Source organism: Lissotriton vulgaris, unplaced genomic scaffold (genome assembly GCF_964263255.1).
Source record: "Lissotriton vulgaris unplaced genomic scaffold, aLisVul1.2 SCAFFOLD_1204, whole genome shotgun sequence".
Classification (NCBI taxonomy): Eukaryota; Metazoa; Chordata; class Amphibia; order Caudata; family Salamandridae; genus Lissotriton; species Lissotriton vulgaris.
The window spans coordinates 206,019-233,743 of NW_028249607.1; the positions used below are offsets into that span (position 1 = coordinate 206,019).

At 52.4% G+C, this 27,725-nt stretch overlaps 1 protein-coding gene across 1 annotated transcript in view; it reads left to right on the plus strand.

The window, feature by feature from the left end:
• Positions 1–8,766: 8,766 nt before the first annotated feature.
• Positions 8,767–27,725, plus strand: part of LOC147663531 (mas-related G protein-coupled receptor member H-like) — a 136,054-nt gene continuing 117,095 nt past the window's right edge. The window contains exon 1 of the mRNA XM_086950383.1: positions 8,767–9,138. Coding sequence (XP_086806509.1) covers positions 9,098–9,138 — 41 coding nt within the window. The 5' untranslated portion in view covers positions 8,767–9,097. The remainder of the gene's footprint in view (positions 9,139–27,725) is intronic.

Consider the following 27,725-nt stretch of genomic DNA (forward strand, 5'->3'; position numbering starts at 1 on the left):
TAATTGATTTCCATGATTGGCTTATTTGGTTTACTGTCAGTCCCCAGTAACGTGCACCAGGAGTGCCGGGCTTGTAGATACAAATGCCGCGAGTGGGCCTGCAGCGCTGGTTGCGCCACCCACAGAAGCGGCCTAGTAAAAGGTGTCTCGGGTCAGCCATTGCAGACCCTGCGTACAGTCTGGTACTGTCACGCTGGCTGTGCAAGTGCCCACACTTGCCCATCCCTGAACCTTCCCTAACCTTCATATCAGTCACCCCTATGGTAGGCCCACAGGCAGGGTGCATTGTAAGCGTAAGGTGGGACAAGCCTAATGTGTGTGGCATATCCTAGTAGTGAATTACCGCCTTTCTCGTTCTTCACTATTGAAGGGCTGCCGGTTCTCTAAGGCCTAGGTGAGCGGCTGGAACTATTACACACTATAGTGCCAACCGGCTCCGGGAACGCTGTGGCATGTCGAGTTTGGTATGCATGAACTCAGGATAATAAAATACTTCCTTTAGCAAGGTTTATTTTAATATGCTGTGTTTGCAACTGCTACTTTTAGAAAGTTAGCATTTGCTCGCCTGACTATTTCAACCCGCCTCTGCCAGGATGTGTATCTGCTGTCTGGGTTTGTGTGAGTGACAGGGCTGGGGAATTCCCGGGGACAGTCGGGGTGACCAGGTGGTGAATAGAGTGCTTACACCAGGTTGGGTGGGCGGAGTAGTCCTTGACTCTGAATAGGGTTGTGCTCCACCACCACAATGCTGGCTACACCTCCTGCGGAGCGTCTGATGTCCCTGCCCTGCACCCTGAAAGAAGACGGCAGCGTCCTGTAAACAGAGTACTCCAAAACCGGATCGAACCAGGCTCGGGCCCCCTGGCCTGCCAAGACAAAAGAAATTGAGTATAAAGGTAGGAGCCCCGCTCCTAAGAAATCAGATCCAGTTTTGACCACGACAAAACTCTGCCCGACTAGAAGGACCAAGAGAAGCTGAGGAGAAGGAATCCTGCAGTGGTGCCTTGCTGAGAACGGAGAGGAAAAGACCAGAAAGGACTTTGAAGACTTGTGCCTGAAACTATCTCCAAAGGCTTGATCACGAGCTTGCCCCCTGAACGGAACCCCAGGACCATTGGGTTCTATTCTGCCTTTGCCCGTTTGCTGTTGGGCCTTTAATTCTTATTCCCTCGCCGGAGTTGTGACTCGGGTGCCTTTGCCCTCCAGGGTCGTGACAGCTCGGAGCCTGGTCGCCCCGCCGCCGAGAGCCCCGCTCAAGCTTGAGTCGCTCTCCGCTTCAGTGCCGGGGCGCCCGCTCTCCTGTCACCTCGCCTGCTACTGAGCACGCTGTGCGCCTCTCATCTTCTCTCGCCAGAATCTGCACGGAGCTCATCTGATAGCCTCGGAAGGTCCGTACGTCGTTTCGTACCTGGCTGTCTCGCTTTGCCCTCCTGCATACCAAGGCCGTACCTCAAAAAGGTCTTCCGCACTGTGGTACCGAAGGCCCCGTGCTGCACCCGCCTGCCCGAGAAGGCGACGCCCCACCCAGATCCACAGGTACGAACTGGTGTGCTAAGAAGTAGTACGCCAGGCAGGCCTGAACGGCGCCTCGCCCCGTTAACTGCACCAGATCCCGGATCGCCACAACCCTCCACACCGTCCCGCTCACCCGCCTCGCACCTTGAGGGGGCTCCGAGCCGGATAGATCCTTCGGAGAACCGTTGGCCTCGTCCAGGGTCCGCCCTCACCAGTAGCCGCGCTGTGCGCCTCTCATCTTCTCTCGACGGAATCTGCACCGAGCGCATCTGATAGCCTCGGACGGTCCGTACGTCGTAACGTACCTGACTGTCTCGCTTTGCCCTCCTGCATACCAAGGCCGTGCCGCACCTTAAGAAGATCTTCCATACTACAGTACTGAAGGCCCGGTGCTGCACCCGCCTGCTCGAGAACGCGATGCCCCACCCAGATCCACAGGTACGAACTGGTGTGCTAACAAGTAGTAGGCCCCCAGGCCTGAACGGCGCCTCACCCCATGAGCTGCACCAGATCCTTGATCGCCACAACCCTCCACACCGTCCCGCTCACCTGCCTCGCACCTCGAAAGGGCTCCGAGCCGGATAGATCCTTCGGAGAACCGTTGGCCTCGTCCAGGGTCCGCCCTCACCAGTAGCCGCGCCTGAAACGCCTCGGACACTCATCACAGGGTACATTGGAACTCTATCCTGAGTTTGCATCGGATCCAGGGTCCACAACGTTTGTTTTCCCTGTCATCGTACCTTGCTAACTAAGAACACTTACGAACAATTGCCTATCTAAATCTGGTGGCCTTCCTTCGCAAAACGTTATATGGTCTTGTGATAAATCTGCATATATTTTTACATAAAGTTTCCGTATTTTTGATACAATCCTACGACTGGTGTCCGTTTGTGGTGGGTCAGTGGGTTTCCTGTCTGTGATCATAAATGCTTAACTAACTATCGCCCTGAAGATTAGCCTTGTCTGCTCGCGCCACACTACCTAAAGGGTGAGCAAGGATTATTTGTAAAGGAGTAGTTCTCTTACCCTGACTAGAGGAGAGGGTCTCTGTTTGCCACAAGTGCATACCTGTGCCAACCAGAGACCCCCGAGTCTAACACAGGGGCACTAAGAGGTGAAATACAAAAGCCTCATTAACATACAAATGGTCTTTTAAAGACCTGTGAAGAGCTGCGGCTGTGTGTATGTGTCCAGGAAGCTGTCTCAGCCCGGGTACACTCAGGCAGGGTGAGAGGGAGTGAAAGGGAGGGAGGGAGAGGGAGAGAGGGAAAGGGAGGCAGACACAGACAGGGAGGGAGAGGGGGTAAAGTGAGGCAGATAGAGGGAAAGCGGAGGAGGGAAAGGGAGACAGACGGAGGGAGAGCGAGGGAAGGAAGTCGAAAGAGGGAGACAGGCAGGGAGGAAAAGGGAGGGGGAGGGAGGGAGAGCGAGGGAAGGAAAGGGAGGGAGAGAAAGGAAGGCAGATAGAGGGGTAGCGAGGGAGGAAGGGAAAGGGAGGGAGAGGGAGAAACGAAGGCAGACAGGGAGGGCAAGTGAGGGATGGAAAGGACACAGGGGAAGGGAGGCAGACAGTGAGAGGGAGGTAGGGAAAGGGAGGCAGACAGGGAGAGCGAGGGAGGTTAGGAAAGGGAGGGAGAGGTGGAAAGGGAGGCAGACAGATGGTGAGGGAGGGAGGGAAAGGGAGGCCGACAGAGGGAGAGCGAGCGAGGGAGGAAAGGAGGGAGGGAAAAGGAAAGCGAGGGAGGGAAAGGGAGAGGGAGGGAGGGAAAGGAAGGCACACACAGACAGGGAGAGCGAGGGAGGGAGGGAAAGGGAGAGAGAGGGAGGGAGACAGAGTGAGACAAAGAGAGGGAGGGAAACAGGGAGATAGACAAAGGGAGACAAAGCGGGAGAGGGAGGGAGACAGGGAGAGGGAGGCAGACAGAGAAAGGGAGAGGGGGGGAGACAGAGAAAGGGAGAGGGAGGGAGATAGAGGGTCTCAGACAGAGGGAGGGAGGAGAGTGACAGACAGAGGGAGGAGGGTGTTAGACAGAGGGAGGGAGGAGGGTGACAGACAGGGAGGAAGTCGACAGTGAGAAGGGTGACAAGGTGAGGAGGGCAACAGAGTGAGGAGGGAGACAGAATGAGGAGGGAGACAGAGTGAGGGAGACAGAGGGAGAAGGAAGGAGAGAGAGTGAGACAGAGGGAGAGGGAAGGAGAGAGAGGGAGAAAGACAGAGAGAGGGAAACAGAGAGGGAGTGAGTGAGACAGTCAAAGTGAGTGAGACAGAGGGAGTGAGACAGAGTGAGAAATAGGGAGAGAGGGAGAGAGCGGTTGAGAGAGGGAAAGAGAGAGACAGAGATGTGTGTATGGAGGGTCTGGTGGCTCAGTGGACAAAGACGTCCACTGCAGGGACCTGTGTTCAACCTCATGGTCACAGTATTTTTTGTTGCTCTAGCCCCGCCCGCCCCCACTGACCCCGCCCCCACCATTGTGGCCCTCGGACACAAACTACACTGTAAATTTGGCCCCCAAGAGAAAGTTTGTAAGTACCCATAGTCTGGGCACTGGGGGAGGGGGTGCACTGTCTGTGCACTGGGCACCGGGGGAGGTGGTGCTCTGTGTGGACACCGGGGGAGGTTGTTCATTGTTTGTGCAGTGGGTACTGGGTAAGGTGGTGCACTATCTGAGCACCAGGGGGAGATGGTGTACTGGGCACAGGGGGAGTTGGTGCACTGTCAGTGCAGTGGGCACCGGGGGAGTTGGTGTACTGTCTGTGCAGTGGGCACCGGGGGAGGTGGTGCTCTGTTTGGAAACTGGTTGAGGTGGTGCACTGTCTCTGCACTGGGGGAGGGGGTGCACTGTCTGTGCACTGGGCACCGGGGGAGGTGGTGCTCTGTGTGGACACCGGGGAGGTGGTGCACTGTCTGGGCACTGAAGGAGGTGGTGCACTGTCTGGGCACTGGAGGAGGTGGTGCTCTGTGTGGGCACTGAAGGAGGTAGTGCTCTGTGTGGGCACTGGAGGAGGTGGTGCACTGTCTGGGCACTGGAGGAGGTGGTGCACTGTGTGGGCACTGGAGGAGGTGGTGCTCTGTGTGGGCACTGGAGGAGGTGGTGCACTGTCTGGGCACTGGAGGTTGTGGTGCTCTGTGTGGGCACTGGAGGAGGTGGTGCTCTGTGTGGGCACTGGAGGAGGTGGTGCACTGGAGGAGGTGGTGCTCTGTTTGGGCACTGGAGGAGGTGGTGCACTGTCTGGGCACTGGAGGAGGTGGTGCACTGTCTGGGCACTAGAGGAGGTGGTGCTCTGCGGGCACTGGAGGAGGTGGTGCACTATCTGGGCACTGGAGGAGGTGGTGCTCTGTCTGGGCACTGGAGGAGGTGGTGCTCTGTGTGGGCATTGGAGGAGGTGGTGCACTGTCTGGGCACTGGAGGAGGTGGTGCACTATCTGGGCACTGGAGGAGGTGGTGCTCTGTGTGGGCCCTGGAGGAGGTGGTGCTCTGTGTGGACACCGGGGGAGGTGGTGCACTGTCTGGGCACTGGAGGAGGTGGTGCACTGTCTGGGCACTGGAGGAGGTGGTGCTCTGTGTGGGCACTGGAGGAGGTGGTGCTCTGTGTGGGCACTGGAGGAGGTGGTGCACTGTCTGGGCACTGGAGGAGGTGGTGCACTGTGTGGGCACTGGAGGAGGTGGTGCTCTGTGTGGGCACTGGAGGAGGTGGTGCCCTGTCTGGGCACTGGATGAGGTGGTGCACTATCTGGGCACTGGAGGAGGTGGTGCTCTGTGTGGGCACTGGAGGAGGTGGTGCTCTGTGTGGACACCGGCGGAGGTGGTGCACTGCCTGGGCACTGGAGGAGGCGGTGCTCTGTGTGGGCACTGGAGGAGGTGTAGCTCTGTCTGGGCACTGGAGGAGGTGGTGCACTGTCTGGGCACTGGAGGAGGTGGTGCTCTGTGGGCACTGGAGGAGGTGGTGCGCTATCTGGGCACTGGAGGAGGTGGTGCGCTATCTGGGCACTGGAGGAGGTGGTGCTCTGTCTGGGCACTGGAGGAGGTGGTGCTCTGTGTGGGCACTGGAGGAGGTGGTGCACTGCCTGGGCACTGGAGGAGGTGGTGCACTGTGTGGGCACTGGAGGAGGTGGTGCTCTGTGTGGGCACTGGAGGAGGTGGTGCTCTGTGTGGGCACTGGAGGAGGTGGTGCTCTGTGTGGGCACTGGAGGAGGTGGTGCTCTGTGTGGGCACTGGAGGAGGTGGTGCACTGTCTGGGCACTGGAGGAGGTGGTGCTCTGTGTGGGCACTGGAGGAGGTGGTGCACTATCTGGGCACTGGAGGAGGTGGTGCTCTGTGTGGGCACTGGAGGAGGTGGTGCTCTGTCTGGGCACTGGAGGAGGTGGTGCTGTCTGGGCACTGGGTGAGGTGGTGCTCTGTGTGGACACTGGACTGGAGGAGGTGGTGCACTGTGTGGGCACTGGAGGAGGTGGTGCTCTGTGTGGGCACTGGAGGAGGTGGTGCTCTGTGTGGGCACTGGAGGAGGTGGTGCTCTGTGTGGGCACTGGAGGAGGTGGTGCTCTGTGTGGGCACTGGAGGAGGTGGTGCACTGTCTGGGCACTGGAGGAGGTGGTGCTCTGTGTGGGCACTGGAGGAGGTGGTGCACTATCTGGGCACTGGAGGAGGTGGTGCTCTGTGTGGGCACTGGAGGAGGTGGTGCACTGTCTGGGCACTGGAGGAGGTGGTGCACTGTCTGGGCACTGGAGGAGGTGGTACTCTGTGTGGGCACTGGAGGAGGTGGTGCACTATCTGGGCACTGGAGGAGGTGGTGCTCTGTGTGGGCACTGGAGGAGGTGGTGCTCTGTCTGGGCACTGGAGGAGGTGGTGCTGTCTGGGCACCGGGTGAGGTGGTGCTCTGTGTGGACACTGGGGGAGGTGGTGCACTATCTGGGCACTGGAGGAGGTGGTGCACTGTCTGGGCACTGGAGGAGGTGGTGCACTGTCTGGGCACTGGAGGAGGTGGTGCTCTGTGTGGGCACTGGAGGAGGTGGTGCGCTATCTGGGCACTGGAGGAGGTGGTGCTCTGTGTGGGCACTGGAGGAGGTGGTGCACTATCTGGGCACTGGAGGAGGTGGTGCTCTGTGTGGGCACTGGAGGAGGTGGTGCACTGTCTGGGCACTGGAGGAGGTGGTGCACTGTGTGGGCACTGGAGGAGGTGGTGCTCTGTGTGGGCACTGGAGGAGGTGGTGCTCTGTGTGGGCACTGGAGGAGGTGGTGCACTATCTGGGCACTGGAGGAGGTGGTGCTCTGTGTGGGCACTGGAGGAGGTGGTGCACTGTCTGGGCACTGGAGGAGGTGGTGCTCTGTGTGGGCACTGGAGGAGGTGGTGCACTATCTGGGCACTGGAGGAGGTGGTGCTCTGTGTGGGTACTGGAGGAGGTGGTGCACTGTCTGGGCACTGGAGGAGGTGGTGCACTGTCTGGGCACTGGAGGAGGTGGTGCTCTGTGTGGGCACTGGAGGAGGTGGTGCTCTGTCTGGGCACTGGAGGAGGTGGTGCTCTGTCTGGGCACTGGAGGAGGTGGTGCTCTGTCTGGGCACTGGAGGAGGTGGTGCTCTGTCTGGGCACCGGGTGAGGTGGTGCTCTGTGTGGACACTGGGGGAGGTGGTGCTCTGTCTGGGCACATGGGGGAGGTGGTACACTGTCTGTGCACTTCGGCACCGGGGGGAGGTGGTGCACTGTCTGCACTGGGCACTGGGGGGAGGTGGTGCTCTGTGATGGCACCAGGGGAGGTGCTGCACTGGACTCTGTGCACTATGCACCGGGGGAAGGCGGTGCCCTGTCTGTGCAGTGGCACAGGGGGATGTGGTGCAGTGTGCTCTGCGCACTAGGCACCGGGCAGAGGCGGTGCTCTCTCTGTGCAGTGGCATCGGGGGATGTGGTACACTGTCTATGCACTTGGCAGCGTGGGAGGTGGTCTACTGGCAGTGCACTGGGGGAGGAGGTGCTCTGTCTGGGCACGGGGGAAGGTGGTACACTGTCTGTAGTGGGCACCGGGGGAGGTGGTTCACTGTCTGCAGTGGGTACAGGGGAAGATGGTGCACTGTGTGCAGTGGGCACTGGGGGAGGTGGTGCTCTGTGTAGAAACTGGTTGAGGTGGTGCACTGTCTCGGCACTGGGGGAGGTGGTGCACTGTCTGGGCACTGTGGGAGGTGGTGCACTGTCTGGGCAGTGGGCACTGGGGGAGGTGGTGCTCTGTGTGGGCACAGGGGGAAGTGGTGCACTACTGTCTATGCACTGGGCACTGGTGGATGTGTTGCACTCTGTCCACTAGGCACCAGGGAAGGTGGTGGACTGGGCACCGGGGGAGGTGGTGCACTGTCTGTGCAGTGGGCACCGGCGGAGGTGGTGCACAGTCTGCACTGGGCACCGGGGGCAGGTAGTGCACTGTCTGGGCACCGGGGAGGGGGGGGGGTGTACTGGGCAACGGGGGAGGTGGTGCACTGGGCAACGGGGGAGGTGGTGCACTGTCTGTGCAGTGGGCACCGGGGGGAGGTGGTGCACTGGGCACCAGAGGAGGTGGTGCCCTGTCTGGCCACCACGGCAGACCATCACCAGACATGAGCAGGCTTCTATGAACCTGCTGCTCGGTAGCACGGGACACTAAGAACGAGTGCTAGAATCGAGCACCGGCACAAATTAACCCCGGACATGGCACTTGTATCTCCAGGGGGGTTATGTTGAGCATCTATCACGGCTACTTGTATCCAGTTCATGGGGTGGACTGGTCCTCAAGCACTCCTGGGTGGACCCTATAAGCAGGCACAGCCACTGCATCCTTACCCTAACAAAGCAAGAACACGCAAGAGCAGCCCCCTGGTAACCTACCCTGCACGAGCCCAGAACACTCCTCACATACTCCACACTCAGATTGTGTACTATAACAACCAAGCAGTCCAGGTTGTGCCATGCTACCCATCTGCTAATGCGCTGCAGCGCCTCGCCGGGGCTGCGAAGCGCTATATAAATGCAATCGAAGAACAATGCAAGCAGGTCTCAGCAGCACAACACACTGCTGCTCTGAGCACCCCTTTATCACTTCAGCAGAACTCTTACAGGCATGATGGGCCCGAGGTGATCTGGCTGCGCCCGCTGCTGTGCTAAACGGGCTGCTCCAACATCAGTGTTTACAACTTTTCCTGGGCCCAACCCCCATGTGTGCTCTGAGCATCCTACCAGGCTCTGTTTGTTTCCAGCTCAGGAGGCTGCAAGACCCGGCCCGGAGTGGGGGCTGCGCTGGATCTGCGCCCCCTCTCCCCAGGAGCCTCCCCCAGGGCCAGGCTGGGTCCGGCCCAGACCTTCCCTCTTGGAGACGGGGCGAGGAGGGGGTTCTTGCCCATCCCTCTGATCTCAGCAGAGGGGCCCCCAAAGGGCGGGGATCGCAGCTCTGGACAGAGGGAAGAGAGGGGCAGGAAGTGACTCGAGCAGGGAGTGGGCGTGAGAAGAGCTGCAGCTCTGGGAAAGGGTCTGCTGATCTCGGCGCTGCCCCTGACTCCTCACTGGCAGGCAGGCAGGCGCCCCTCGCACGCAGACCCTGGGCACATCACGGAGCGGGAGGCAGCATGGGCTGGGCAGAGCCGCGGGAGAGGCGCTCCCTGCCACAGTAAGTGCAAGGGGTGGGGGGGGGGGGGGCTGTATGCACGGGGTATAGGGTGCGCCTCACTGAAGGTGCCCATGGGGCATGCACGTGCCAGGGCAGGGGCAATTAGGCATCTGGGCTCTGAGCAGAACAGACTCCGAGCCACCATTCAGCCTCTGGACTGTGACAATGTGGGGCACGTGGTGTGTGTGGGGGCGGGGACAGGGGGGGGCACTCGTTAAGCAACAGCTGCGCAATCCTTGCTTCTCTCCGGCCACTGACCCCTCTCAGCCCTGGGTGAGAAATCTCATCGCGGGTGGGTCTTGCTCACAGCATCTCTGCCAGGAGTTAGGGGGTGTGATTCACCCCAGGAGGCTAGGACTCTCTCTGTGTGCCCCTCCTGCTGCAGCATCACCCTTTCTCTCTCCTCCACTCCTTTTCCTGTTTCTGATTAATTTTGCCTTTTTAGGTCATTGCGTTCTTAATTTATTTGTCGGATTTTTTCAAGCCAGGTACAAATGAAGGCGCAGTGTCTAACCTGTGAGTTTACTAACCACCTTCAGGTATAAGTTTGGGAGCATTTGAAAACTCGAGCCAGGCTCCAACCTGAAGCCTGGCTCTGGCTCGGCTCGAAGTCCTGGTGGAACCTCGAGCCCATGACGAGCCGAGCTTTCATGCGGCTTCTGCCTGCATCTTTCCCTCTAAGTATGTGGCATTAGGCCAGAGCTGCAGACTCTGTAAGTGGGGAACCAAGTCCGAGTATCGGCGTCGGCTCAATATCCTGTGATCTTGGGCACATCACTTCATCTCTCCTCGCCCATGCACAATGCATGTGACCTTGTGTAATGTAACTGGCGCTCATGTAAAGCGCATCGAGTTCGCATTAATTTACAATCTGCAATTATTTCCCGATTCATACAAAATGAAACAAAGAAACCTTGATAAATCGCGTCTTCCTCGCTTTAATTGTGTGAACTTGAGCAAATAATTTATTTTACCAAAAGTCTTTTTTCTTCGTTATCGTGTATAAAAGCACGTGAGAAATGCGTGTTGAGACTTCCAGCTGTACAAAACTATCACTTTTAATTAGGGCTCCCGGTTTTAAGGTATTTTATTTTTTTAATTTTTTAACATTCATGTCTGTATTTATCCATATTTATTTTTTGTTAATTTTTCCATATTTATTTTGCGTTTTGTGGAAATATAAAGCTGAAATTAGTATATTTCCACATTTATTTAACCGCTAAATATGCACTCATGTTTGAATCCCTATCAGGCGAACACCCGCAGAAGATAAATCAATGCACTTATATGAAAATATGCACATTTCAGTATCAACCATGTGCATTTCTACTGGTGTTAAAGCCTCTTTACTGAAATTCCTTTCTTTTTTAATCCCATTTTCTATCCATTCACACAGCTATTGGCCTTGCAGTCATGGCAGACAGTATTTAGAATTTCTCAAAAAGCAACCCAATTTCTGTTTTTATCCACATTTAAAAATTAATACAGACAAGAAAATAAATCGTTTCTGTCTGTATTTATCTGTAACAATCTGTAAAAACTGAAAACAGGGAGCCCTACTTTTAATAAGTCCTCAGTGCAGAGCAACAATTTTCCCTATTAATGGCAAAGCTTTCACATTTTAAAGAAATACACTTTTTTTTATTTTGAAGAGCCTATCGTGTTTTACATAATGTTTTTTGTATGATTCACATATATGTTCGGGGCTCGGCTCGTGCATGGACTCTAAGACCTGAGCCAGACTCTTAGCTCGGTTCTCCCTGTTAATTACTTGGTTCGTCCACCTCTAGCTCAGGGTAGGTGAGTTTACAAAGTCAGCTGTCCCAAAGCACATCCCTACTGTGATGGTGCTCTTTCGGGGGGGCTCCCTGGGGCATGCAGCTGGGGGTATCAGCCAACTGCTAAGGGAGGTAGTGGTGGGGGAGATTTAACTATGCCATGGCAGCAATAACGGGACACATGCACTCTGGTACTTAGTCCACGCTGTCAGCCATGTGCGCTGACGTCGCCGATTATTTATACTCCCTGGGCTGAGCCCGGCCCAGGGCGTTGCGGGTGCAACATTGTAGTGCAGTGGCCGTGTTGCTCACTACATCCCATCTATCCCACGGAAAGCGTGAGGATAAAATTGTAAATTGATACTTGTATAGCGCACTACTCACCCGCAAGGGTCTCAAGGCGCTTGTACGAATACCGCTGTGGAACCCATCCTGGCTTTCCCTGTGAGGCGTCTACTCCTGGCACCCCCAAGGTGGAGGCCAGGCATCCTTAGCGTTGTGGGGGCCGTTGTGGAGATTAAGCAAGCTATTGCCCAGAGTTGCAGAGTGGGACTCCATGATTGGAATAGGCACCGAGGCGAGAATTATCAGGTCCGTAGAATTTTTGAGCCCAAGACCCGCCGAGGCGGGGAATTGAATCCTGGTCCCGGGCTAGACCTTTGCATCAGGGTCTGCCGCTCTAATCATTGAGCCACACTTCTCCACAACTCCACAAGGATACCAACTTCAGTAACAGAACAATAACGTTTGTGTCAGTTCATGGCCGGGTTTGTTCATCTCTCGACGGCTCACTTTCCCCTTCTTCAGCAGAGGAAGTCTCGCAATCGAGCGCTGGGTTTAGGGTAGCCTCTTAGTCCGTAGTCTTAGTCAGTATATATTCCTTGCATAAAATAGGGAAGAACCAATACAAATTTTAAAAAAGCAAAAAAAAAAGACTGCCCAACAGGGCCTTCCCACACGCTAGTAAGCCTGGCGGGCCCAAAAGGAGAAAGTCGTCCAAGTAGTGCACCACACCCTAGGTAGACACCAGATCTTTCACCGCCCACTCCAGGAAACGACTGAAGGTCTCGAAGACCTAACAGGTTATAGAACACCCCATTTGCACGAAGACAAAGAAACACCCCTTAGATGTAAAACCCAGCAAACAAATGTTCTCTGGATATACTGGCAAGAGGCTGAAGGAGGCCTCCACGTCAGATTTTGCCATCAAGGCACCCTTACCTAGCCTCTACAGCTTGTGGATTGCTGTGTCAAAGGTGGTGTACCTCACAGCACAAAGACCCGGATCCAGTCTGTCGTTGACTGAGGATCCTGTGGAACAGGAGCCCATATTACCATTGATGCCCAGGCTGCTGGCGCAAGACGCCTCTTAGTTCCCATGTTAAATAAGTTACCAAATAAAGAGACGGGCGCTGGAAGCAGGAATCAAGAACAGTGTTTAATTCTCATGAGGAGAGCCTGTCATTTCAGACACGAAACAAGGTGCCATCGGGAGGTGCTCTAACAAGTGAGCTGAGACTCTGTCTTTTATACTTTACAGAACACTTGGCATTACAGTCACAGCATTGTAAAACAAAGAAAAGACATCCTCATAATCCTCGTGTCAATCCTACCCCACATGTGTTCACAATAAGGACCCTTGACCTGCTGATAAGAGGGGAGGGCAACCACGCAGCTGAGTGTTCCGTCAACTGTTTAGGATGGGTGCGCCTGATCATAGCCCAGGGGGTGGGGTGGCTAGGATCAATAGTGGGTCCTTTGAAGAGGAGTGACTTCATACAAAAAGGGTAGTAAATGGTATCTCCTGGCTTAGGCGATGGCCTCGGACATGTGTGGTCAGTCGGACTCGGGGGAAGGGGTCATCAAAGGAGTGGTATTCATGCCGCGTGGACAATCGAGCGCGGAGGGAAGGCTTGTCAACAGAGGGGCATTCATGGAGGGAAAGGAGGTGTTGGTCAGGCGCGGCCGTGACTCCCAAGGACAGGGTCTTGCAGAGGAGGAAGGTTTATGACTTGTCCATGTGAGGGAGAGGGAGGGGGTCAGGGTGCGCGCAGGGTCAGAGTCGCACAGAGAGAGAGGGATCTTATGACCCGTACATGAGAGAACAGGGGCAGTCAGATACAGCTGGGGGGGGGGGCTATGTCAGCTGAGGCGAAGGATGCTTCTTCAAGAGGGAAATGGGGGGGGGGGTGCCTGGGTCAAGCAGGATGGTTGCCTTTCATAGCAGGGTCGCGCAGAGTGCTGGGTTTCATGGTCTATGCATGTGAGAGTGGGAGGGGGGTGCTCAAATGCGCGCAGGAGGGAAGCCAGGGATTTTATAAAAACGGACAGAGAGGCCATGGCCTAAAATGGCTGTCATGTACATATGGGCACGGGCTTTCATTGGCAGAATGATGCGGTCAACATTTCAGGGTATACGTGGTGCCTACAGGGAGGGGGACGGGAGAGGGCAAATGAACGCCGCTTAGGTACATTAATCTTGCTAATTTCCACAGTCGCCGCTTTTAACATAAGCGAGTTCATTTTCCTATTCTTCCTAGTTGAGGGGCGTACATATAAACATGTGGTTGATGAAATAGCATTTGTCAATACTAACATATTGTATAAAAATCATGAACAGTTGATGTGATGGGCAGAATGCAGCACATAGGAAATTGCGTTTGTCAAGTTCCTATCATTTCGGAAGCACTACATAGCATAAATGTTTCTGACTTAAAAATGTGACCAATGAACATTTTGACCAAGCAGTTGAGGGCGGAATCAGTTCAATATACAAGATCTCTTCGTCACAGTGTCTTTTAGCAGTGAGCCATCACTGGTAGGCTCTAGTCCGTTTCCTTTCGTTGGCGCTGTTGAGCACCGGCGGTGGAGCTATAGGTCCAGCTCGGGTCTTATCCTTACGCGTTGCAGGGTGCAGTCAGTCCTCTGCTGTTAGACCACAGTCCTGTTCCCTAAACAATCCGTTTAGCGGCGCCTTATGCTCGGCACCTATATTTCCGTGGCAACACCCTATTCCCACCTGAATGCAGTTCTTCCTTTTGGCAATAAGTCACGTGGAAAAGAGGGCGTGTGTGGTTCAAATAGTCGATAGGAGAGAGAGCGGAGTTGGGTCAGTGTTCCTGGGACACACAAAAGGGACCAAGGGAGCAAAGGATAACAAGCAGGCAGGCCCATCAATCGGGCCCAAAGAAGGGGGACGGAGACTCCAGGCACACGTGGGTTAGCAGACGGAGGGCTTCAGGGCAGCCCGTCAAGTTTCATTTTCCACGTTTGAAATTGCTGTCTCGTCCTGCATCTTGTTGCTCTGCAGCTCCACCTTTGGTCGAGGTCACACGTGTCTCAAGATCTGCAGCCAGGCTGTACGTCACGTCCGACCCTTCTCCTTCGGTAGTCGTGGATCTTTGAATAGGTACAAAACAAGCTTTTAGAGAACTGGCAGACGAAGACATTTATGCATGTGAATTCCTCCCTTAATCCTACGCATTTGGGAGATGCGCTCATCGGTCACAGTCAGAGGTCTATTACCAAGCAGTGCATATGTCGGCATTCCTACTGAGTTCATGCCAAGTTTATTCATCGTCCTGTTTATAACTCAAGTGAGGATAAATAAGATGCCCATCAACTGTGCATTTCATCATATTCAACATTTCGGAACATTTCCCTTCAAGGCTGGCTAACCTTTGCAAACAGGGCGGGGGCGCTATCATCGAGAGTCAGGTAAAACAGGGGTTTCTCGAGGGACGACAGTTACTCATGGTCATCATGTTTATATCCGGGACAGCAGCTGGGGTCTATCAAATGGGGCGGGGACGCTTCGGGCATTCGCGCTTGGGTGCAAAGGGGTGGGGCAATCTGGGCATTGGGGGTCAATCTGGACCTTGGCGCTTGTCTAACAATAAAAATTAGGATGCCATTGACATATAGTCCCCTTTTTAAGAGGGCCAGATCAGGGGACCTTAGTCGTCTCACCTGTCCTTTCTTTCTTAGCCAATTCGAGTTCATTCATTTTGTAGAAAGGAGAGGTAGTAATATGGCAAATCACAATCATTTTATTTTCTGTCAATTTCACTGAACACCTTTGTGTTCACAGAGTATCCAATCAGACTGGTGCCGACGGGGCACAATATTACCATACAAAAAGGATGGGACAGGGGGACTCTCGTAGGGAGTGAGAGTCGTCCGCAACCTAAACGAGCCATTCGGTACACGTATGACATGTAGAGAGAGGGAGAGAGAGAGAGAGAGAGAGAGAGACGTGTACGAAAATAGGTCATTTAGTGTGCTCACAACACAGAACGACAGAGGTCAGGTAACACGCAAACGCAGACAGAGGGAAGACATAAACCCGTACATTACATACACACAAACTCAGACAAGGGAAGACAGTACATGTGTTACATACAAAAGAGTTCACGACAAAACATAAAACAGTTATTGGCCAAACAGAACTTCTGCATGCTGCGCATCTTTAGTATCCTATTTATCTACGTGCTGAGCTCTTTTTACCTTTTCCTCCTTTTCCTCTCATTTTCCTTTTCGTTTGTTATTTCTTCGAGCCTTCTCATTTGCCAATACTTACACCTCGATTAGTTGATCAGAAATTAACCTGGTCGCGCTATTTACCCATGGTTGGATCTAAAATCATTTTTCAGTTTCTTCCTTTGGTGGGAAGTTCTCCAGGCTGAGGCAACGGCAAGTATTGATCGGGAGAACAATCAGGCAGCTTGGTTATATCTATAAGAGGGTGAGAAGGAGGTGGTACATTTCGAACATCAACAATATTTCTAACTTCCCAGACGGGTGGTGCCTGGGTACCCTTACCTCAGGACTTTTCCTAGTCCTTTCCCTATCTAATTAAACGTCATACTCGCGTTATCTAGCGTGCTAATGTCGAGTCAATTTCCGTCTTACAGTACCCGTCAAGTCTCTAAGTCAGTCCATCCTCCCAGTCGTTATGCTCTAACGGGGGAACAATCATATCTACGTCTACGTCTGTCAAAGCTTGTTAGCATAAGTACTATGCTCAGATCCCCTTTTTCTCCTTTTGTCGGTCGCTCGATCGTCGCTTTTCCATACTTCAGCCGACGTTCCGACGGGACCTGCAGAAGGGAGGAGAAGAAAGGGGGGGGGGTGCAGCATTCAAAACACATCAGCGCGCATAAATCCGAAAATGTTTTTACCTACCACATACTCGACCTATCTCCACGTAGTGCATCTCTTTACCATCTCGGCGTTTTAAGCCCAGAGGGACCAGTAATGTCAGATATATAATCATTTACGATCTGTGTATCTACATGAGTTACTTGGTCGCGACCCCTTTAGGTTGCGTGCAAGGGTGGCGGTCAGGTGGTATTTCTGTGGTGTCGTTTGAAAGCGTCTAAAACACTTTTCCGGCTGTCTGTCACACATAATGTAGCTGCTAAATATCGGGTCCTTTTTAACCTTCAGCCTTCATCGTACTTTCTCGTTGCTCATAGTAGTAATACATTCAAAACTCATTAATGCAACCACTACAACTATGCTTTCTTTTTCAAAATACTTTTAATAAAAAGTGCTGGTGTATAAAATACAGGCCTACAACCCAGTGGACCGGCCACGGAGCAGATTGGAACTGTACATAGGAAAAAAAGAAGTTGATGGCAGTTCATTGCATAAGGTGCGGTAGTGCAATAAAATCGTATAAAACTTTACTACAGAGCAAGCATGATGCATGTCAAGTATTCAGTCAAAAAAATAAATTAATTCATTATCCAGATGCTCGTTCACTGTCTAAATTACACCAATTCATTGTTCCCATTCATACTAAGTACCCACCCTAAATCAGTTCTTTGTCCAAACACATGATCAATATCGGTATTGCTTTTCTTCTCTAAGCACATAATCACTATCCATCTCATCGACTTTCATTGTCCAAAAATGCATACATATCTCAGAGCATCAATATTCGAGCAATCCGGGTGAACAGGGAGTTCGAAAGTTTCGTTTCGTGTATCGGCGCCATTTTGGGCGAGGTCAGGCAGGTTCCGGTATAGTCAGAATGTCTCCAATGACTCATGGTCGGACCAGAACCTTCCGTTGGCAGTTCAAAAAGCTTTTCGCAATGTGGTAACAGTCTAACAATATGGACCATTAGTCAAAGAGTGGGGAGGGCGGCAACAATTTTCCTACCGGGTCACTCTGGTGTTCCTCCGGAACTGAACAAGTCTGTACCTTGGCTGTGTTTTAGCCATTTCCAAACTGAGGCTGGCGCCGGCAGGTGTGCGTCGATGTTGCGGTTCCAGTGAGGGGGACGGGTGCGCCCATGCGGAGGGGTCGGGGCGCCCCCCGGCTCTCATAGAATCTTCAAAGTTGAGGAGAGAAGGCATGGGGCGTGTGCCCGTCCCGGGCAAAAGACCGCTTTTCGATGTGGACCCTCTTTAAGCAAGAGCGTTGGGGTGTCGCTGGAAGCCTCCACCTGGAGGGAGGTGGGGGAGGCTCGTTCGCGCCGCCTCCCCCTTCCAGCGACCCCGCGCCGTACCTCGGCTCCGCCGCTTCGGTATTGGCCGTGCCGGCTATTGAAGATGGGGGGGTGGTCGGTGGCTGAGGCAAGACAGCCCCCCCCACCTTTCGACATGTGGCGGGACTACCTCCAACTCTCCAGGGGTGGACATGTGGCGGGACTACCTGCAACTGTCCAGGTGTTGCCGTGTGGCTGGGCTACCTGCAACTTCCAGGCGTGGACATGTGGCGGGACTACCTCCAACTCTCCAGGAATTTGAAATGTGGCGGGACTACCTGTAACTATCCCGGCGTCGGCATGTGGCGGGACTACTTGCACTTGTCCAGGCGTTGACATGTGGCGGGACTACATGTAAGCGCCGCCGTTCTTGTTTTTGGCTTCGGCCTTCTTCGTGGGCCGGTCCAGGCGAGAGACAGAGGGGGGGGGGGGTGGTCGGTGGCTGAGGCAAGACAGCCCCCCCCCCCCCCGTGGCCTGCAGGGCAGCAGAAGAGGAGAGAAGGAGAGGTCCTTATGATTCTTTGGGCCCTCTGCCCAACAGCATCTCCTACTGACCGCGGCCAGGCGAGCCCCGCATGCCTCGAGGCCTCGCCTTCCGGATGGGCGTAACCGCAGACCTGTTGCACTTCGGGAGCTTCCGGAATGGGGGTAGGTACCTATTGAATTGTTTCTATTTCATGTGACCGTTATTTGGGCGTGGTGGGCAATGAGGCAGACATGTTTAGGGCAGAAATAGGCAACGGAACCTAGCTACCTCGTGGCTGCCTTGGTGTCAGGCTTGTCTTCCCTCGCCATTTTTATGTTTCTTATTGCTAGTTATTTCTAACGTTTTTTTATTTTATTTTTAACGAAGTTGATAACTCCTCAGTGGCCTACTGATTTCGCCCAACTCCTTTTCTTGTATTTTTATGCCATAACCTATTATAAGCCATAGCGACTAGTCCACACTTAATGAACAGGTCTTTATTAGGTGTGCCCTCCAGTGGAGCTGGATAGTTCAACTCTAATAAGCGGTCCGGGCTAAACAGGCTACCAACCAGTGGGGAGAAGATAGGCATGACGGATTACAACGGGGACAAAAGTCTGCATTACCTATCTTATCACAGCGGGCAAAGACTAGGCAGAATATTTCTATTCTCCGTTGTTTGGCGGCGGTGAATACCTCAAACGAACCAATACCGAATCAATCGGCCAATCAAACAATTCAGTGGGGAGAATAAGTGGGCACGAAAAGTTATCGCTACCCACTCTTTCTCTACCTGCAAAGAGAGACCTTGTTCTTCCCTGTTTGCAGACAAAGAATCTCCAGACAATAATCCACGAACGACAGTTGGGGAAACAGTGGGGGAGGAAGATAGGCACGACGGATTACAACGGGGACAAAAGTCTGCGTTACCTATCCTTCACTGCTTGCAAAGAGAGAGCCTGTTTGTTTTTCTCCGTTTGCAGACAGTGAATCTCCAGAGGTTTCAATCAAAGCGTAATACTAGTATTATCCAACAAACAATCATTTCACAATTTGTCGCATTTACGCGACCTTACCCGGACCGGACCGTGTGGGCAGTTCTTCGCCTTCCTCCTTCCAGCGCCCGATCGTTCTCTTACTCCATGATTTTACCGCAGCAGTCCTGTGGGATTCCAGTCAGGACAGTAGGTCACTCAAGAGAGGTCCGTTCAGAATAGGTGAAGTTCATTCAATCGGCAGCCGGACGAGGGCCCTCTCAAGGCAGGTATACTCCGATTATTTTAGATGTTCACCTCATCGTCTGGATCTCTCTTACTGGACCGTATGTCACTGATGGACCCCGCGTTGGGACGCCAATTGTGGAACAGGAGCCCATATTACCATTGATGCCCAGGCTGCTGGCGCAAGACGCCTCTTAGTTCCCATGTTAAAATAGTTACCAAATAAAGAGACGGGCGCTGGAAGCAGGAATCAAGAACAGTGTTTAATTCTCATGAGGAGAGCCTGTCATTTCAGACACGAAACAAGGTGCCATCGGGAGGTGCTCTAACAAGTGAGCTGAGACTCTGTCTTTTATACTTTACAGAACACTTGGCATTACAGTCACAGCATTGTAAAACAAAGAAAAGACATCCTCATAATCCTCGTGTCAATCCTACCCCACATGTGTTCACAATAAGGACCCTTGACCTGCTGATAAGAGGGGAGGGCAACCACGCAGCTGAGTGTTCCGTCAACTGTTTAGGATGGGTGCGCCTGATCATAGCCCAGGGGGTGGGGTGGCTAGGATCAATAGTGGGTCCTTTGAAGAGGAGTGACTTCATACAAAAAGGGCAGTAAATGGTATCTCCTGGCTTAGGCGATGGCCTCGGACATGTGTGGTCAATCGGACTCGGGGGAAGGGGTCATCAAAGGAGTGGTATTCATGCCGCGTGGACAATCGAGCGCGGAGGGAAGGCTTGTCAACAGAGGGGCATTCATGGAGGGAAAGGAGGTGTTGGTCAGGCGCGGCCGTGACTCCCAAGGACAGGGTCTTGCAGAGGAGGAAGGTTTATGACTTGTCCATGTGAGGGAGAGGGAGGGGGTCAGGGTGCGCGCAGGGTCAGAGTCGCACAGAGAGAGAGGGATCTTATGACCCGTACATGAGAGAACAGGGGCAGTCAGATACAGCTGGGGGGGGGGGGGGGCTATGTCAGCTGAGGCGAAGGATGCTTCTTCAAGAGGGAAATGGGGGGGGGGGTGCCTGGGTCAAGCAGGATGGTTGCCTTTCATAGCAGGGTCGCGCAGAGTGCTGGGTTTCATGGTCTATGCATGTGAGAGTGGGAGGGGGGTGCTCAAATGCGCGCAGGAGGGAAGCCGGGGATTTTATAAAAACGGACAGAGAGGCCATGGCCTAAAATGGCTGTCATGTACATATGGGCACGGGCTTTCATTGGCAGAATGATGCGGTCAACATTTCAGGGTATACGTGGTGCCTACAGGGAGGGGGACGGGAGAGGGCAAATGAACGCCGCTTAGGTACATTAATCTTGCTAATTTCCACAATCCTGGCGGGAAGGATAGGTTTTTAGGAACTAACCCTAGCTGTGAACACACTTGGTCTTGGCCTGGGAGCGAACTAAATGTACCCACAATCCTTCCTGCACAAACCTCCTTCATGATTGTCTGTCTAACGATCTCAGGGTTTCGTAGTACAGCCAACTGATTGTTGGGGGGTTGGTTACTAATAAAGGAGAAGCAGTTGATGGAATGCAGAATCCATATTTGAAGCCATGATACAACAGCTGAGCATCCTGCCGAGAACTATACCTGCCAAGAAGAAAAGCGAGCCCATGCAAACGGATGGGAGTGGGCACTTTGTCAAGAAGACTGAAGCTAGCGTCTTTTGGGAGGGTGCCGATCTTTTGCCTTTCCAAGATTTCTGAAACACTTGCTCTCTGGGTGACCGTGGGTCCCACAAAAGGACCATAAGTGCTTAAATTTACATGCAGACCCCCTATTACATTCTTTCTTGTTTTTCTGCCAGCAAGCCTGCTTCTTGTCTTCTGCCCCTTTATCAAAATGAAAGGACTGTGGTGGCTTGGCAGCAGCCGGTGCCATGTAGAATTCAGCATGCCAAATGTGTATTTCTCTCTGGTCCCATGCCATTTCGGGCCTATCTTCCTTCATTCGTCTAAACTGCATGTCATACTGGAACCAGGCGCTGCCTGGGAACTCGGAGGCTGCAGCATGCATCATAGACATATAGCTGAACAGATGCGCTGCCACTGCGGGGAACCTCTCTACCAGGATAGCCGAGTAAATAGAAAACCCTGTCACCCAATTCTTGATAGACCATTCTATCCATACCTTCTTATGCTTGGACTCGCCTTCCTTGACCACTTTGGTTTTCCCCTCAACCACTCCTGCATTGATTAGGTCAAAGACATCAATGTATTCCCCTTTAAAAATATTTTCCTTTATTTCCACGAGCACATGACAAGTAATGACGGCGGATGGCGGTAGCATGGAAGCTGCAGAGCCAAAAAGCATTGGGCTGAGATGAGAGGGGCTTGAGGTGCAGGGCTTGCTGTGGCAGGGGCCACTGTGTGTGGCACTGGGCCAGGAGTAGCAGATGTAGCCTGCGGTGTAGGGGCGTCCACCGGGAGCAAATGGCCTGCCCCGACGATTGGACCCGTACATTAGCCGCCTGCTGCCATATTGACTTACCCACTGCCTGGAGACCTGACCACTAGGCTGAGACCCTGATGAAACTTCAGCCTGAGCTGTCACCGAAGCGGGTATGGCTGTGCCAATTGAGGGGTTTGTGGCTGCAGACAGCTGGGCGACACCTCCATTCACCTGTGTAGCCGCTGGCGAACCCTCTGACTGAGGCACCCCACTCATCTGCTCGTTAGGCCTCCCACACGCCATATGTTCTGGCCCGCTGGGTACTGAGCTCTTGCCCTGAGCCACCAAAGACTGGCCTACTATCGCCGCCTCACCTGCTGGCACCGCCTGTGCCTGTGAGCCACTCTTGGTAGGTTCTGGATGGGCCTCTTTGAATTGCGCCGGAACCCTTCTCTGCCACTTGGGTGGGGGAGCTCGCTGTTGAGACCTTTCCTCAGGCCCTTGCGACAACGTCTAGAGAGCCCATTCTATGCCGTGTATCTTCGCCACTTTCCTTATCTCTTGTAACGACCTAAACTCCTCCTGCATGGCTGGTGCATCCTTTGTGACCTGGAAGCGCTTAGGAGCCATGGACAGAATGTGCCTTTGAGTATGAAAGCACCACGTGGGGCTAAAGATACCTCCTGTTGAACACATACTGCCAAAGTTTGCGCACAACACCCACCGCTGCGGTAAGCCTACAGCGCAAAATTGACCCTCATATTATCCAGTAGCTGTGTAGTTATATGCTTTCCTCTTGTATATCTACATTACAGCCTTCTTTCCCTTCCATGCGCCCGCTAGCCCTTGTTGGCCCCTATGCGACTTCGCGCATCATTGGTTTTAGTTTTGCAGGAGTGGCATATTAACAGGAAGATTGGGCGGAGACAAGTGAAAGTTGTGTGCAAGGCCTTGAAATGAAAATACTTCTGAAACAAGACATCTCTAATCACCATAAGCACTATTGCAAGATAATATTCAGGCAGAGATTATATACTACTCTCAAATCCAACCCCCCACTGAACCCGCCTAGCAGCACCCCGACCGGCCTCGGAGCGTTGGCATTTGCAGAGACGCTGTCAGATCTGCCAGCCTGTACCTAAACACAAAAGTACCCTGCAGCCTTCCCTGTAGTGTAACCCGATTGTTCAGCCTTCCGATGTGTTCATGAAAGTCTGCTGCTCGCCCACCACCCCCAAGCTCCGAGCGAAGGATCTGTGCACACGCCATGCTCCCACACAAACTTTTGGCTCGGTCAAGCCACAATGCCCAAACACACAGAAATAATGACATCAAACCCATGCTGACGGAGCATACTGCTCTGCGAGTGCCCTCGCCCTCCGACACAGCTGCTGCCCACAAAAACTACCTGCAAATGGGACATGCTGCAGGCTGCTCGGTGGGGATACTCAATACTCAGCCGGTAACCGATGTCCATACAGACTTAATGCAAGAGCTTACGTTGGAGTGCAACCAAGAAAAAGATGCAGTTGTGGCATGCTGCTCGGCAGGGATACTCACCACCCCGCTGGCAGCCGCAGAACAAACAGACCTCATACAATCATCCGATAGGCATGGCATGCATACTAGGGGCTTACCGGGAATACTTACAAACCTAGAGCACCAGCAAGGCATAGACATTTGCCGGCACCGGGCAGTTGTGAAACCTTTCTACTAGGCAAAGCCAGGATGCATACTGTGCGCTTACCGGGAATACTTGCAAATCCGGTAGCGCCAGCAAAGCTTAAAAAGATAGCAAACAAAGCTGAAAATATGAGAACTACGCCATGAGGCCCCCTCCAAATCTCCCAACAGCAGATCAGCCTCACTAACCTGTGAAGAAAAGCAGTGAAACGTGAGCTACCTAGAACCCCGCCGCACCACCGGGATCCCAGGAACAACGCTGCCAATCCCTCACCGCACCACCGAGGACCCAGGAAAGGCTGCAACAGTTCTGCTGCTGATCCGACTTCTGAGGCACTGGAGGAGACAAAGAGGAAGATCCCAGTCCCGACTGCAGCTTTATCTTCCTGAAGGGTGCCTCGAGCACCCTGATGACATCACATGGCCGCCTCTATTTCGGGAATCATTTCCGGTGCACCAAGGTGGAAGTCAAGGCTCCCGCCCGAGATGCAACTAAGGGCGCCAGCCCCCGAGGTGCAGGTGGCGCCTGCTCATTTTTGAGAATTCTCAGTTTAAAAAAATACTTCTGAATGCACTGATATAATCTGAGGCTCTAAAGTACAATGCTTCTGCATGTTCATAAAATACACTTTTTAAAATTTTGAAGATGCTTTATTACATTTTTATTTACAACAAGGGGTGGTGAGGGACAGAGTCTCTGAATTAAGCAGAAAGCTCTCACCCAGTCAAGAGATCAGGGCTAGATCCAACACCGTTTTTTAGCTCACTGCACCATCCCAGTTTCAGAACCTGGCTGTATGCAAATTAGTCTGTTCCTGTCCCAGTGCATGATGGGAACAGGGCAAACCAAACTACAAAAGCCAATTCTTACACTGGGAAGGAAACAAGCTCCCGGGGACCGGTTTCTGGCATTGCAGCCGTCTTCGGCCCGGTTTGCTTGAATCCTGATGGTGCAATGAGCAAGGGTCTCACATCTGAGAATACCCTTCCACGTTTAGGGTGGACAAAAATATTTACAACAAGGGGTGGTGAGGGACAGAGTCTCTGAATTAAGCAGAAAGCTCTCACCCAGTCAAGAGATCAGGGCTAGATCCAACACCGTTTTTTAGCTCACTGCACCATCCCAGTTTCAGAACCTGGCTGTATGCAAATTAGTCTGTTCCTGTCCCAGTGCATGATGGGAACAGGGCAAACCAAACTACAAAAGCCAATTCTTACACTGGGAAGGAAACAAGCTCCCGGGGACCGGTTTCTGGCATTACAGCCGTCTTCGGCCCGGTTTGCTTGAATCCTGATGGTGCAATGAGCAAGGGTCTCACATCTGAGAATACCCTTCCACGCTTAGGGTGGACAAAATTATTTACAACAAGGGGTGGTGAGGGACAGAGTCTCTGAATTAAGCAGAAAGCTCTCACCCAGTCAAGAGATCAGGGCTAGATCCAACACCGTTTTTTAGCTCACTGCACCATCCCAGTTTCAGAACCTGGCTGTATGCAAATTAGTCTGTTCCTGTCCCAGTGCATGATGGGAACAGGGCAAACCAAACTACAAAAGCCAATTCTTACACTGGGAAGGAAACAAGCTCCCGGGGACCGGTTTCTGGCATTGCAGCCGTCTTCGGCCCGGTTTGCTTGAATCCTGATGGTGCAATGAGCAAGGGTCTCACATCTGAGAATACCCTTCCACGTTTAGGGTGGACAAAAATATTTACAACAAGGGGTGGTGAGGGACAGAGTCTCTGAATTAAGCAGAAAGCTCTCACCCAGTCAAGAGATCAGGGCTAGATCCAACACCGTTTTTTAGCTCACTGCACCATCCCAGTTTCAGAAGCTGGCTGTATGCAAATTAGTCTGTTCCTGTCCCAGTGCATGATGGGAACAGGGCAAACCAAACTACAAAAGCCAATTCTTACACTGGGAAGGAAACAAGCTCCCGGGGACCGGTTTCTGGCATTACAGCCGTCTTCGGCCTGGTTTGCTTGAATCCTGATGGTGCAATGAGCAAGGGTCTCACATCTGAGAATACCCTTCCACGCTTAGGGTGGACAAAATTATTTACAACAAGGGGTGGTGAGGGACAGAGTCTCTGAATTAAGCAGAAAGCTCTTACCCAGTCAAGAGATCAAGGCTAGATCCAACACCGTTTTTTAGCTCACTGCACCATCCCAGTTTCAGAACCTGGCTGTATGCAAATTAGTCTGTTCCTGTCCCAGTGCATGATGGGAACAGGGCAAACCAAACTACAAAAGCCAATTCTTACACTGGGAAGGAAACAAGCTCCCGGGGACCGGTTTCTGGCATTACAGCCGTCTTCGGCCCGGTTTGCTTGAATCCTGATGGTGCAATGAGCAAGGGTCTCACATCTGAGAATACCCTTCCACGCTTAGGGTGGACAAACATTTTTAATCATTAGTTGCAAAATGAACATATTTCTAAAGTCAAGTGGTGCAGGACACCTTATTTACGTCTTTTCCTTTGCTTCGGTTAACAGGTAAAATAATGCTTGCCTATTTATTTAAAATCTTTCTGAATGTTGCTGCTCTCTCAAGTAAAGAGCAGCCCAGTACACTTGTTCAGCTGGGTGCCACGCTTTGAATGTGGATAAACAACAAAAATGGCCAGGTACATAGATTCAAAATATTAACATTAGCACCACACCTAGCCAATGTTGCAAGAAAGGATTATTTAAACTGTATTTCTGGAACACCCATAGACATTCTTATTCCAGCGTAGAGTCAACGCGTTTCGAACCCTTACAACACTCGGGGGTTCTCCTCAGGACAGGGACTAGAGATGGCCTATAACAATAAAACACGGTGTAAGTGGGGATTGTTCTATTAGCTCATATACACTCAGGCTCCACCTTTACTTGAAAATACCTGTGTGTCTTTTTTTCTTTCAGTGCTGTAGTATCCCATTCACAGTAGGGGCGGGAAACCTATAGCTGAATGTAAAGTAAAGTAAAAAGTAAAAGCTAGTATCAGTCTGTTGGCTCATGCACCTTCTGAATTATACCACTGCTTGAAATGCTGTCAGGTGTGTACCTTAAATCCTTGCTTTATGGCGGGGTCCCTTCTCTCATTGGTAGGTTGCATTGAGCTTTGCAGATGAAAGCGCTGCGCTGTAAATGCCAATCACAAGATTGTAAGGATGGGTACCCTGCTGTTAGTGGCATAAGCGCACATCACGGGCAACAAATTGTGCCATGTACCTTGAAACTTCTCGTATCGTCTAGTTCAAAAGGCGGAATGCGGCATGACTACCTCAATTTTGAGATGTACGGCAAATTTCTTCAATTGTTCCTAAAAATTAACCAAAATCAGAGTAGATGTTACTCACAGTTAATCTTTCGCGGTGCGGCCCGCTACATGCCAAATTCAGTCTGTAGAGGAACTTACTCGCAGGGCCGGCTCTAGGCTCATGGTGGCCCTGTGCAGGGAACGTAGGTGGGGGCCCCGGAAGAGGGGGTCCGGACGGGCGGAGCTCAGGAAGGTGTTTTATTAATACGTCCAGAAAAGTCGTTAGATGATTGACCAGTACCTGCGGCTGCCCCTACCCTTCCGAATTCGTCTCAGAACGATACAATTTAGGAGGAGGAGGGCAGTGTGACACACGACATGTGGGACTGGGCGCAGAGACAGCTGCAGTGCCAGGGCCATGACAGGGGCACCGGACCCCCACAACCCCCCCGAGAAATAATCGGTGGCTCTTTGCCCGGAAACAGTAATATCGACGCCATATCGAATATGGTGTCTTACGCTTGGCGGATAGCCACGTCCGTGGCAGACACTGCATAGCCACCTCGTGACACAACAAGCGTTTAACTTTTGTCGAAATTTGGTGCTGCGTTTTGCCAGCTTTCGCTGTTTCCACCAGGCACCACGTGGAGGTAGCAGCAATACCTAGCTTTTTTTTTTTTGTTATGTTATGTTTACCACCTGTTTTTTTAATTTCTGCATACTTGCTGAATAGCAACATAGCGAGTCTGATTAAAACTATGGAAAACATCTTGCGTACTTCTTTATGAAAGGAAGTCAACTTTACGAGCCTTCTGTGCTGCAAATTCCCTGATAAGCTGTCCGTAATCCAGAGATCTAGTAATGTCATGTTCAATTGATAACAGGGCCAAATGATTCAGTCTCTCTAAGTCATTGATGTCCTCAAACAATTTTTAATCAATTTCAGTTATGAAAAAGTTCTTTCCCCTGAAGCCACTGTAACTGGGATTGTCAACGCAATGCGTAAAGCCACTGCAAGATTTGGAACTGCAGTGTGCAGTTTGTTTTCATAAATGAATTGTAATGTTTCCAAAGCTGTTGCATTACTTGCCAGCAAGAAGAACATTCGAAGCTCAGTATGTAAATCTCAGGGATCAGCATCTGAGTCAGAACTGTCAGTTAACACGATGCTTAAATCTGCACATCTTTTCATCAATTCATAATCGTTCATGCTAGCAATTTTCCCCCAGTCGTGAAGGAATGTTGTTGAGCCATTCATGGAAATCTGTCAACGCTGTCGAGGATCCTTCCCAGATACACCACACGTCATCTATGTAC